Source organism: Aspergillus flavus, chromosome 1 (genome assembly GCF_009017415.1).
Source record: "Aspergillus flavus chromosome 1, complete sequence".
NCBI lineage: Eukaryota > Fungi > Ascomycota > Eurotiomycetes > Eurotiales > Aspergillaceae > Aspergillus > Aspergillus flavus.
This window is the reverse complement of record NC_092406.1, coordinates 2,655,980-2,667,520: the sequence shown is the minus strand read 5'-3', so window position 1 is coordinate 2,667,520 and position 11,541 is coordinate 2,655,980. Positions and strand designations below refer to the sequence as shown.

Genomic DNA, 11,541 nt, shown 5'->3' with positions numbered 1-11,541 from the left:
TTCAGCGTATACGAGTGCGACAACCTGGAGTTACGGCGGACAGGCTGTCTTATCCGGATGACAAAGACGCAAATAAGGGCTTTCTAGCTTGCCCATTTAGGTCACAGGTAGCCACTCTCTACAGGAGGTTCTCTCTGACTAGTGGTTGTCTATCTACCGCACCTGCGATCTATCCCTAGTAGTTTGGCCTTGCCGCTTGCCGGGTTACGCTAAAATTGCGTCGATCAATCGCTTGGTCCTGCGCGATGACCTAGTAAAGCCAATCAAGTGAGCTAGCATAGATCTTTTGGGAAGGCTTTCAGTCACTACGAGTTTCTGCTTGAGCGGACAATGAAAAGGTGGTGGTTTACTTCACAGATGGGACTTACGACCGGTGCGACCTACAAATTGGAACCGATGGGAGTGCCTCCAAGTGTGCTAAGCGCCGTGGGAATTCGATGAATACTCGATACTCAGTCAGAAACAGACCAGGAGCAGGCTGAGGCTTGTAATCTGGTGGAAATAACCAGTCACTGGTCAGTCCACGTCAAGGAGAGACTACCCCTTGCTCGCAATCAGAATAGTCGCACTATGGTCGATGGTGAATCGACAGATAAAGCTGCCGACAACATGTAGGCTGCTGGGAATTAGCTGTTCAAGGCACGACCTAATCGGCACTGTTGTTAACCCTGTATGTTCTCGTGAATTCCCCATGATACCCCTTTGCTGAGATTCTTGTCCAGCCATATCTTCTTGACAGTATGTTTGATATTTAGTTACGATATTCGCCATCGATGCAATCCTGGTTGCAACTCTTTGCAATTCTTCACAAAGTTCAAAGTTGATATGTTCCGAGGACGCATTCCGGGCTTGAAGTGGTACACCTTGTATTGAGTGGTATATTGACTCACATATCGTTGAAGTCCTACAGAGGCTGTTATCATACTATTCTTCCTCTCTCTCTCTCTGGCTATTCTTTCATCTTTACTGTTATTAGTATTATTATTCTCACTCCCCTCTTGTGTGTTTTGATGTGTTTCGCTGGAATCGCGTCATCCCCGAATTATATATATTCAAGGGTGATTATCCTGTTCTTGAACAACAATAATTGCTGTTTTGACTACTCTCAAGTAATACTGACACACAGCTTGACTGATTCTGACATCTTCATACATAGGTAATTTCTACTTTAAAGTAGCAAAGTCACAATACTTCAAATTCATTCCACACCCAATCCTACCAAACCCAGCAATAAAGAACCCAATTATGCACAAAATCAGGTGAGCTGACTAACTATACAGCACTAGTTATGCAACCCCCGCCAAGTAGCCCTGAGACAAAAGCTCCACCACTTAATCTCCATTAATATAAAAAAAGTATATGCAAGCCAGAAAACTCGCCACAGGACACAAATTACGTCAGTTAAGCTAATACAAGAGGAAAAACAAGAATTTGAGCGAAACGGAACATCCCAGGATTTCTCTCCGAGAAAATATATCCCGATGGGTTTGGCTGGATGCAACATCCTTTGTCTGGACTGCTGCCTGGACCGTGACACTCTGCCCTAAGAGATTTTGGATACGAGGTAGTTATGTATGGAACCTCCATAGAAAGGGTTTTTAGTGGATAGGTGGGTGAATATGAAAAGAGTCCCTGGTAGCCCAGCAGAACCATGCCGATATGTCTGCCTGGCGACGACCATAACGACGTCTCTGGGACGGGTATTATCAGAGATCTACGTAGGTGAGATACGTACCGACAAGGGTCTAGCGGAAGAATGGAAAAGTGCAAAAAAAGAAAGAAGAAACCCCTGGCGGGGGTCGAACCCGCAACCTTGAGATTAGACTGTGAATGAATTAGTAAGGGAGTTGCAATTGGTGAATTGATAAGTTGTGTGAACTTACAGTCTCACGCGCTACCATTGCGCTACAGGGGCCAGTAGGTGATTTTGACACCATTTTAACAATCTAAGTCTAGAATATGTGTATTCTCCACATACTGGCAGTTGTCATCGTGGCAGATTAAAAGAGATCGAATGATAGGATCTGGAGCTGGACCCACCATGTTTTCGCTGTCAGACATTAATTAATTTCTAGAAGAAAGACTGCTAGCAGCTAGTGTCATTATTGCGTCAAACCGCGGGGAAATCCGAATCTATTAAATATGTAGATAGTGATGCTTGATTTGCATGTTGTACTGCATGACACTCCAAACCTAATAATTTGGATACGTAGTCTATTCTACACAGGACACAGGATATCCCAAGAATCTCCACCAAGAAAGAAAAACCCCACCCCCCTGACAAAGATAAGTGGATAACCACGCCTCTGAATCTCGGCATTCCTGTCTCTTAACCTCCAAGCGGCGGATGAGATCATACCCACCCCTGCACGCCTCCAATCGGAGAATTTACAAGCCCACACTGTCTGCCGCGCCGTTAATATCATGCCGATCTTTACTGTTCACTCGTCCGAAAACTGTGGATTGGTTGATCGCGCAGTCGTTGCATGATCGGATTGACGTATTGATTTGGATGACGTTAGGTGGGTTTCAGTTCCGTGTGGTTGTGTCTGGACCCATGGGTAGGGTTTCGCTGGCTCAGCAGGTACTGGTTCTGCTAACGTAGGGTATTTACTACACAGCTGTTTTGCTGGCGGGGTTTGGTCGAGGATGGGTGCTGTTGGAGTATCATCTGTGAATCGAATGAATTGAATGAATTTAATATGTACTATTTTATGTACTATTTACTGTATATAAAGCTGTGGGTCTGGCTAGCCTTGATGGAGTCGTATCGGAACTATTTTAATGTACTTTCAGAGGGACTAGCACCTCAAGGTTAATTCCCTTGGTCTTCTTATTCGATCTTCTCCTTTCTGTCTATCAACTGACTGACGTAAATGGTGGCGAGGTCCGGGCGAGCGCAAGTATCACAGCTTAGCAGGGCTGGAAAGTTAGTATCTGACGCTGGAGAGTCCATTTCTATGTTCCACCAACTTTTCAATATATTCTTCTATAGCCTCTATACTGAGATCTTAATATCCAGCAGAGTACAGTGGAGTCTGGAAAACAAACGTGGATTTTCTGAAGTACAGAAACATCTGGACATATCTCTTCCACACCAGTTTCACCATACCTCAAACCTTATGTCAAGGAAATTCCCCAAGTATACAGAAGCTCTAGTATAATTGACCTATAGGCCCAAGATGACGTATATGGATCTCTGATGCCGATGGACATGACGTATGTGGATCTATGATATCTTGTATTCAAAGCTTTGTTGTAGTTATTTAATAGCTCAAGCGTTCAGTATCTGGGCTGTAGTATCTGCAATTCTTTCATGATTAAAACGATCCACACAATCTCACGAGCTTTGACGAATACTATACCTACATTATCCATTAATCTAATTCCCTTATCCTACTGAACCTCCCAAGATAGGACAGCAACTGGCATCGCCCTTCTCACCACTGAAGACGCCCTTCAGGCTACGACCACCATCACACCCTACCCCAGAACCAAACATGTCGTCTCCCACAGTGCAAAGAGCCACTGGCACTCCTCGCAAGCTACGTGCCGAATCCGGCTCCAGCGCCGGAAATATCGCCGAACAGAGCCCCTCTAAACGAACACCCCAGAAGCTCCAAGTCCGAAGCCGCAAGCCGATCGAAGAAGACGTCCCCGAAGAACCGGCTACCCCGTCCCCGAAACCACGGAAGACTGTTCAGGGTGAGCAGCGTGATGCTCCCGAAGACACACAGTCGCAGGCTTCCGGGTCTGCCGGGGGGCTGGGAGGACTGGCTGGTGGTCTGACCGGGCAGGTGAAGGATACTGCTGGGGCATTGACGAGGAGGGGTGAGCAGACCGTGGCGAACGCGACCGGGGTTGATTTGTCGTTCTTGAAGGGGCTTGAGGTTAGTGAATGGGGCCAGGTACTGGGTGATGATGGGAATCCTGTTGGTCGCATTGTGGAGGGCGAGCCACAGGATCTTGTTGGATATGCTGTTGGGGATAATGGTGAGATCCTGGATGAGGATGGCGACTTGATTGGTCGTGTTGAGGCTCTGCCGGAGGCGATTCAGGAGAATACGGACCAGGCGAAGAAGGCTATCGGTGGTCTTGCTGACTTGAATGGTATTCCGGTGTCTGAGGGGGGTTTCATCAAGGATGAGGCTGGAGAGACGGTTGGTAAGGTCGTGGAAGGGGATGCTCAGGATCTCGTTGGGTACGCGCCCAATGAGAAAGGCGAGATCCTTGACGATGAAGGCGACCTTGTCGGACGGGTCGAGCCTGTGTCCAAGGCTGCAAGTGCTACTGGAAGTGTTGCAGATTCTCAAAAGTCGAATTCCCAGGGCACCAAGAGTGTTGGAAAGAGCGCCAGCGAGGAAGTAACAGAAGAGGTTGACAAGGATGATTCCGCCACGAAGGATATCGAAGACACGGCGGAAGAGAAAGTCGATGACGCCGAAGAGCAGCTGCCTCCCCTCTCCACACTCGAGGGTTTGAAATGCAACAAACTGGGCAAGATCATCAATCCATCGACTGGAAAGCCAGTCGGTGAACTGGTTGAGGGCGATCCGAAGAAGCTTACTCGGCTTGGTGCCACACTTGATGACCAGGGCCAGTTCTGGGATAACCGTGGAAATGTAATTGGGCGTGCCCAAACAATTCCCCACCAGGATTATAGTGATGAGCCTCCCTTCGCCGGCTTAGATGGCCTCCATGTCGTCGAGGACGGATGGGTTGAGGACAGCAAGGGCAAGCGTGTCGGCAAGATCGTTGAGGGTGAACCTAAGAAGGTCCTCGGTCGTCCTGTTGATGAGGATGGAGAGGTCACTGACCAGCATGGCAATGTCGTCGCAAAGGCCGAATACTATGAGCAGCCCGACGAACCAGAGCCTGAGGAACCTGAGGTGGTCGACCTATCAAAACTGGACGGATTGACCTGCAACAAACTAGGATACGTTATGGGACCCAACGGAGTACCAATTGCACGTGTCGTGGAAGGAAACCCTAAGGAGCTCGCCGGTAAAGAAATCGATGATGGCCAGATCTGGGACGGTCGCAAACCCATTGGACGCGTTGAGCTTATCCCTGAGAATGAGCGTGAGAAGAAGCCTGAAGGCCCGTTCGCTGGCCTGGAGAACCTGGTTGTGAACAAGGAAGGATTCGTGGAGGACACGGATGGTAACATCGTCGGCAAGGTCACTGAAGGCGAATTGAAGAACCTGCGCGGGCGCACTGTGGATGAGGATGGAGACATCATCGACAAGTTTGGTAATGTCAAGGGACATGCCGAGCCATACGAGCCTCCAGAAGAGGAGGTAGTCGAAGAAGACTTGTCAATCTTAGAAGGTAAAACCGTCAATAAGGCCGGCAATGTCGTGGACGCCCAAGGAAACGTCTATGGCCGAATCACCTCGGGTGACAAGCGACTTGCTGGACGGAAGGTTGATGGCAAAGGCCAAATCTGGGGTGACGATGGCAAGGTCATTGGTAAGGCCGAGCTTGTCCCTGGCGCTGAGCAAGAGAAGCCCGAAGGTCCCTTCTTCGGCTTTGATGACGCGGAAGTTGGGAAGGACGGTGTAGTCACTTCTGGTGGCAAGATTATTGGCCGTGTCATCGAAGGTGATGCCAAGCGACTCCAGGGACGCAAGGTCGACGAAGATGGAGATATCTTGGATAAGAATGGAAATACTATCGGCCGAGCAGAACGCTGGGAGCCGGAGGAGAAGCAACGAAGCGTCAACCCTATGGCTGGCCGCAAAGTTACCCGCGAGGGTGAAGTACGTGATGTTGATGGTAACCTTATCGGAAAGCTGACCTCCGGCAACTTGGCTACTCTCGTGGGCAAGGAGATCGATGACAATGGCTTTGTCGTTGACAATGATGGCAACAAGCTTGGCGAGTGTACCCTGATCGAGAATATCCCCGAGGAGAAGGAGGAAGAGGTTGTCGAGGAGGAGCCAGGCCCGTCGCCAGAAGAGCTCGAGGAGCAGAAGAAAGCTGAAGAAGATAAACAGCTGGCCAAGAAGATGAGCGCCATTATCGGACAAACCTTGGATCGTGTTCGACCGATCTGCAAGATGATTACCGAGGTACGCTAAGGAATGATATAACTTTCGTATCAGAGATTCGCTAACACATGCACTAGCACATTGAGAGAGCCGAGCGTACCCCGAAAGAGGAATTGGATGAGGAAAAACTGGTAAAGGATGTCAAGCCACTGCTGGAAGAGGGAGGCCGAATCCTCCAAGAATGCAACGGCGCTATCCGAGCCCTTGATCCAGATGGTCGTATCGCAGCTACAGCAAAGGCTCGCACTGCTTCACACGAAGCGTCTCCCGAAGAGTATGCTCTCGCCGACCAAATCAAGGAAATGACAGATACCGTCGTTAGTTGCATTGAGAACGGGAAAAAGAAGATTGCCGACATGCCTCATGCGAAGAAACAGCTCAACCCCCTCTGGGCCCTTCTCAGCGAGCCCTTGTTCCAGATCATTGCCGCTGTAGGCTTGCTGCTGACTGGCGTGCTTGGGCTTGTTGGTCGTCTACTTGAGGGTCTCGGCCTGGGACCTCTCGTGAATCGCTTGCTCGGCGGCTTGGGCCTTGACAAGTTGCTTGATAGTCTGGGCTTAAGTTCTATCACTGATGCCCTTGGCATAACTGGCAAGAAGAAATAGGGGTTCTTTCTGGGTTCACAGTTCTAAACGGTGCTACTTTTGCTTGTTTTGGCGATATTCTAATATTTGTATTAATGTATCATTTCAATAACCGACAGAATGAATAGCCTAACGATTCCTAGTTTACAGATTGCGTTAACATTGGTGTCTTGATTATAGTATTTCAGAGTAAGTTTCAACAAGGACTATTGCAAGAGCAAGATATAACTAGTGGTGAAATGAAAGAAAAAAAATAAAAGATAATAGCCATGATAGGATTCGACTACAGTCTCCTGATTCGTAATCAGACGCGGTAGCAGCCAGTTCCGCCTCACGGCGTATGTACAAAATGCTAAGTCTATACCCAAATTATGTAGCCTGGATTTATATGACACAAGGGAATAGCTGTTCTTCAATCGTCCAGCAGTTAGCCCTAACTATTTCGAATCATGATTTTTCACTTCACCAACCTCCACCCCTGGACTACTTATCTACCTGATATCCTTAGGATCCATGGTCAAAGCACCTTTTCCACTTCTGGAGAGCTTTTTGAGGACGGTCTTGTAACAGTTCCATTTAAAGATGTACTTTCTACCCATACTACCCGGCTTGGCCTCTGTTTAAACCATAGGGATGGTTTCTATCGTGCTCCCTCCATACCTAGAGCCTAGGAAATAAAGGAAAGACACGGAATGCAAATGATTACGCGACAGGTGCACGAAACTCCAACACACACACTCGTCCATCTGCATACCAAAGGGCAAGTGTATTCCCTTCGGCCTTGGAACCAGAAAATGGAAGATAATCAAAAGGAAGCCATAACACCTTCTCAGATGCAAAGGTCACCCAGTGATTCTCCACGGATAGCAAGGAATTTGATTCTATCGTCTGGCTTTCCGGTGAAAAGGTGACCGGGCTAGAATGATCCCCCAGAGTGCGCAGATGTTGACCGGTTTTGGTATCCCAGAGCTTGATAGTGTTGTCGTAGGACCCGGAAGTAATCATTGGGCTATCCGGTGAAAAGGACACCGACCGAACCGGACCAGAATGACCCCGTATGGTGCGCAGTTCCAGGCCTGTTGTTGTGTCCCAGAGCTTGATAGTGCTATCGTAGGAGCCAGAGGCAACTGTCTGGCTGTCTGGAAGGAAGGTCACCGATCGAACTATCCCAGAATGGCCCTCCAGGGTACGCAGTTGCTGACCTGTTTTGGTATTCCAGAGTTTTACTGTCTTATCATAGGAGCCAGAGGCTATCATATGGCCATCGGGTGAGAAGGCCACCGCACCAACTAGGCTAGAATGGCCCTTCAGGGTGCGCAGATGCTGACCAGTGTTGGTGTCCCAGAGCATAATAGTATTATCATAGGAGCCGGACGCAACTAGCTGACCATCAGGTGAGAAAGCCACTGATTGAACCCAGTCAGAATGACCTCTCATAGTGCGTAGCTGCTGACCAGTATTGCTGTCCCACAGCTTAATAGTATTATCGTCGGAGCCAGAGACAACTAACTGGCTATCCGGTGAGAAGGCTACGGACACAACTGAGTCAGAATGGCCGTCTAACGTGCGTAGCTGTTTGCCGGTCTTGCTATCCCAGAGTTTAATCGTGCGATCATAGGAGCCTGAAGCGATCATGTGGCTATCAAATGAAAAGACCACTGAGGCAACTGAGTCGGAATGCCCCTCCAGGACTCGTAGCGGTTGACCAGTATTGGGATCCCAAAGCTTAACAGTGTTAGCCTTGGAGCCGGAAGCAATCATCTGGCCGTTCGATGAGAAGTCCACTGACACAACTGAGTTGGAATAGTCCCAGGGATTGATGGTGTTATCCTTGGAGCCGGAGGCCAATACCTGATCATCCGGTGGGAAGAGCCCCGATTGATCGGCGGAATGACCCTTCAGGCTCTGGAACTCCGCGCTCCAAGAACCCCCAGTGTGTGGTACAACATGAACCCATCTTTGGCTTTCCTGAAATGTTTCGTAAATAATGCTGCTAGGCGGCAAGAACGCAAGTCCGGAGCAGTATAGCTGGAGTGGGAAATCCGTGCAGATGTAAATAATCCTGAGCACAAAAAGCTTTGCATCACGCAAGAATGACGAAAGCTCGAGACATAAATCGCTCTATATGTTCATTAGCCATTGTTCCAAACGGCATATACCAACCTACCTGTGCTGTTGACCATAGTGTGTTTAGTATGTTGACCACGTCCGATAATAAACCCATCAAGCTCATCGCCTCCAACCAGTGAAGAAAGTGTCCTTTTAGGAATGGAAGCACTTCAGTTTGATATACCTGATCTCTTCCTTGATTGAGATGATACGCCCAGTAGCGGCAGGAGTACTGCAGCTCTGCTGAGAGACAATTATCAATACTCTGACGATCAATTTCTGCACGTTGTGTGCCGTAACTTGGTAGACCACAAATATTGTGTTTGAGACCAGTTTCCATGACGCGAAGGCAGTGTAATGCTATCTTCCGGTGTGATTCCTTTTCGTTGACATGGAAAATACTCGTTGTGTTAAGAAGAAATTCCCGGAATGATAAGTGTAGAATGTGGACCGGTGCATCACAGTCGTCAGGTACTCTAACAACGGAGTGGAATGCAGCTAAGCGAGAGTGGACTTTTCTTTCCTGACTATTAACAAGTCGTGCGAGAGCCCGAACAGAAAGGGGCGCTGCAAGAAGAATAATAACCCCAAGTAAATCCTGTAGCTCTTTTGCAAAGTTGCTCATTTCAGCCTTCCCCCCTAATTTGTTCAATATCGGTAGGTAGACCCTTTCCATCTGCGAGCCAGATGTAGAGGCTGAATCGTTGAGGACTGCGTCAAGACGGTCTTCCGGTACCTGATATTTCTCCCCAATAAAGCGACAAATGGTAGAGGCGACGATAAAGAGAGGAACGGATCTAGACACTAAAGTCTCCGTGATATTCTCACCCGGCCAGCCAAGGGGCAGTGAATGCTCCTTCTGTATTTTCTCCAGCCGATCCTGGAGGAATAGCCGTATATCGCGTTCAATCACTGGACGGGGAAGCTCATGAAGCACCAAGTCCTGATGTTCCAGATGCTGAAAGCCAAGCCGAATGGGAAGTTCAGGTCTGCTTGTCAACAAGATCCGCAAATGTAAAGATTTGGAATTCTGCACCTGTGGCAGGATATCTAGAAGAACTCTTATGTCCTCTTCCTGTTCACACTCATCTAATGCGTCGATCACAATCACCGTGGATGTAGGCTCATCTAGTCTCAGGTTTACTAGTGGCTGAAGGAGAAGCTTGTCAAACTGTTCGCTGAGGGCTTTTGACGCAATATCCGGATCGCTCTGAATCGCTGCCAGGATACCTGGTGCTAACTGACGCTTACTGGTAATCAATTGTTTTGCAACCGTTGATATAAGCCTTTTGGCATTGCCACGCTCCGCCTCACCCTTCTTAAAAAAGAAGCTTGCTCCTAGCAGCCCCTTTTCTCTCAAGGACTGTGCAACCGTACGGGCAATAGTGGACTTGCCTGTGCCTGCCATACCGTTTAACCAAAATATGCATTCACCCTCCGGCGACCCGGCCCAATGTGTGATCTGATGACGAAGCTCAGTCCGGGTCTCGGGCAGACATTTGTCTTCATGTTGATTATCATATGAGTCATAACTGGCTCCCTCTGCGATGGGAAGGCCGAAATTCTGGATAAGCGCTTGAACAGACTCTATAATTCTATCACATTGGCTTAAGAGAAGTTCCGCTTGCTCATTATGGCGCAAGTGTTGGTCCATTTGAACCCATTGATGCAAATACTGCTCTTGTTCTTTAACAGAGGATTGGAGCTCCCCGAGGCGTTGCTTGGTGATTCCAGTGATAGTGTCCTGTATCCACCTCCCAATACTGGATTGTTGAGCAGTTAATACCTCTGCTGCGTATTGGAGTATGACTTTATAGACACCAATAAGTGCGCGTCCTACTTCGGCTCTGTTTCCAGCGTCATTCCGGTATATTGCTTTCTCAACATAAGCACACCGGGCAAGGGTATCTGCCAGATACTCTGAAGAGTCAAATAAGGCATCGCGCAGGTCAAGTCGATTTTGAGTCATCTATGGGTGGGTTCCTTATTAGGTTTGCTGTCTAGTAATTCGCACTTCGCGATAGCTTACCGTCAAACCAAGCGAGACAACTGTCCAAGCGCTTGCTGCATAACAACTTGGATCAAAAGCCACCACGGCACTAACAATGTCTTTGAAGGATAATGCTGCATCAATTATGTTGCGGGAAAGCTTTCGAAGATCAATATCTTCGCCGGTTGACCTCCGGATCTTTATGCCCCCGTTTTGGTATCCTTCATATTGTTGTTTGGTCCCCTGAATGACTTTCTCGATTATGGCCTCGGTTGGGGAATTTCCATTCTGTTCACCGCCGTTTCCTTCTTGGATAGGAACGTATTTCAACGTTGACAAAATTTGCTGTTCCTTTCTGTCTAGTTGATCAAACGCAGATTGCCATAAATCCTGGGCTTGGTTGATGCTATGCTGGGTGATTGCGGGTGCTGTAGGAGGCAACGATGTGGGGTCAGCGTGAATCCCTGTTTTGCTAGGCTGGGGTGTTTTGGGTCTGTGGCGCAAACGGGATTTCACGTCTCTTCCCCATGCTTTTAACTCCTGACGCATTATGCAGTGATTTCTTTAGAGCTGATATGGAGAAGCTTAAGTTGCCTTTCCTGAGGACAAGACCATTGAGGATTTTTAAAGGTGGGTGAGAAGTCTTACTGCGAGATTCTATCTTACTCCGTGCGTTGGCGCGGCTGAGGGGCCAGAACATGCATAACTAGTCAGGCATTGTTGACCAACCATAGGCATAGCACAAAAGGTACCATTTAAAACTAATGCTAGTCTCTAGAGGGTTAGGATAAGCCCCAGCATAGCC

The 11,541-nt window shown here is 48.3% G+C and overlaps 4 protein-coding genes and 1 non-coding gene across 5 annotated transcripts; 2 read left to right on the top strand and 3 right to left on the bottom strand.

The window, feature by feature from the left end:
• Window positions 1-570: 570 nt before the first annotated feature.
• On the top strand, window positions 571-873 carry F9C07_993 (uncharacterized protein; the record flags this gene model as incomplete). The annotated part of the gene is made up of 2 exons (XM_071511961.1): window positions 571-611; window positions 756-873. 2 exons carry the CDS (start codon window positions 571-573, stop codon window positions 871-873), a joined length of 159 nt encoding a protein of 52 aa, XP_071365724.1.
• Window positions 874-1,543: 670 nt separating this feature from the next.
• F9C07_992 (uncharacterized protein) lies at window positions 1,544-1,937 on the bottom strand (the record flags this gene model as incomplete). Its single annotated transcript, XM_071511958.1, has 3 exons — window positions 1,544-1,691; window positions 1,736-1,824; window positions 1,884-1,937. The coding sequence occupies 3 exons, from the start codon at window positions 1,935-1,937 to the stop codon at window positions 1,544-1,546; spliced, it is 291 nt and encodes a 96-aa protein (XP_071365723.1).
• On the bottom strand, window positions 1,785-1,915 carry F9C07_t41. Its single transcript has one exon. It is a non-coding gene; the product is annotated as a tRNA-Tyr (tRNA).
• A 1,316-nt stretch (window positions 1,938-3,253) lies between the features above and the next one.
• On the top strand, window positions 3,254-6,856 carry F9C07_2181699 (uncharacterized protein). Its single transcript, XM_041288469.2, has 2 exons — window positions 3,254-6,074; window positions 6,131-6,856. The coding sequence occupies exons 1-2, from the start codon at window positions 3,501-3,503 to the stop codon at window positions 6,656-6,658; spliced, it is 3,102 nt and encodes a 1,033-aa protein (XP_041140953.1). The 5' UTR covers window positions 3,254-3,500; the 3' UTR covers window positions 6,659-6,856.
• F9C07_2137538 (NACHT and WD40 domain protein) lies at window positions 6,857-11,425 on the bottom strand. The gene is made up of 3 exons (XM_041284159.2): window positions 10,776-11,425; window positions 8,805-10,715; window positions 6,857-8,758 (listed from the first exon to the last, which is right to left on the bottom strand). Exons 1-3 carry the CDS (start codon window positions 11,283-11,285, stop codon window positions 7,340-7,342), a joined length of 3,840 nt encoding a protein of 1,279 aa, XP_041140954.2. The 5' UTR covers window positions 11,286-11,425; the 3' UTR covers window positions 6,857-7,339.
• Window positions 11,426-11,541: the final 116 nt, after the last annotated feature.

Coding starts and splice junctions, on each gene's coding strand:
- F9C07_2137538 (XM_041284159.2), bottom strand. CDS start 11,285: ATGCGTCAGGAGTTAAAAGCATGGGGAAGAGACGTGAAATCCCGTTTG. Junction 10,716..10,775: donor TTGTCTCGCTTGGTTTGACG/GTAAGCTATCGC, acceptor ACCCACCCATAG/ATGACTCAAAATCGACTTGA. Junction 8,759..8,804: donor CACTATGGTCAACAGCACAG/GTAGGTTGGTAT, acceptor ATGAACATATAG/AGCGATTTATGTCTCGAGCT.
- F9C07_2181699 (XM_041288469.2), top strand. CDS start 3,501: ATGTCGTCTCCCACAGTGCAAAGAGCCACTGGCACTCCTCGCAAGCTA. Junction 6,075..6,130: donor TCTGCAAGATGATTACCGAG/GTACGCTAAGGA, acceptor CACATGCACTAG/CACATTGAGAGAGCCGAGCG.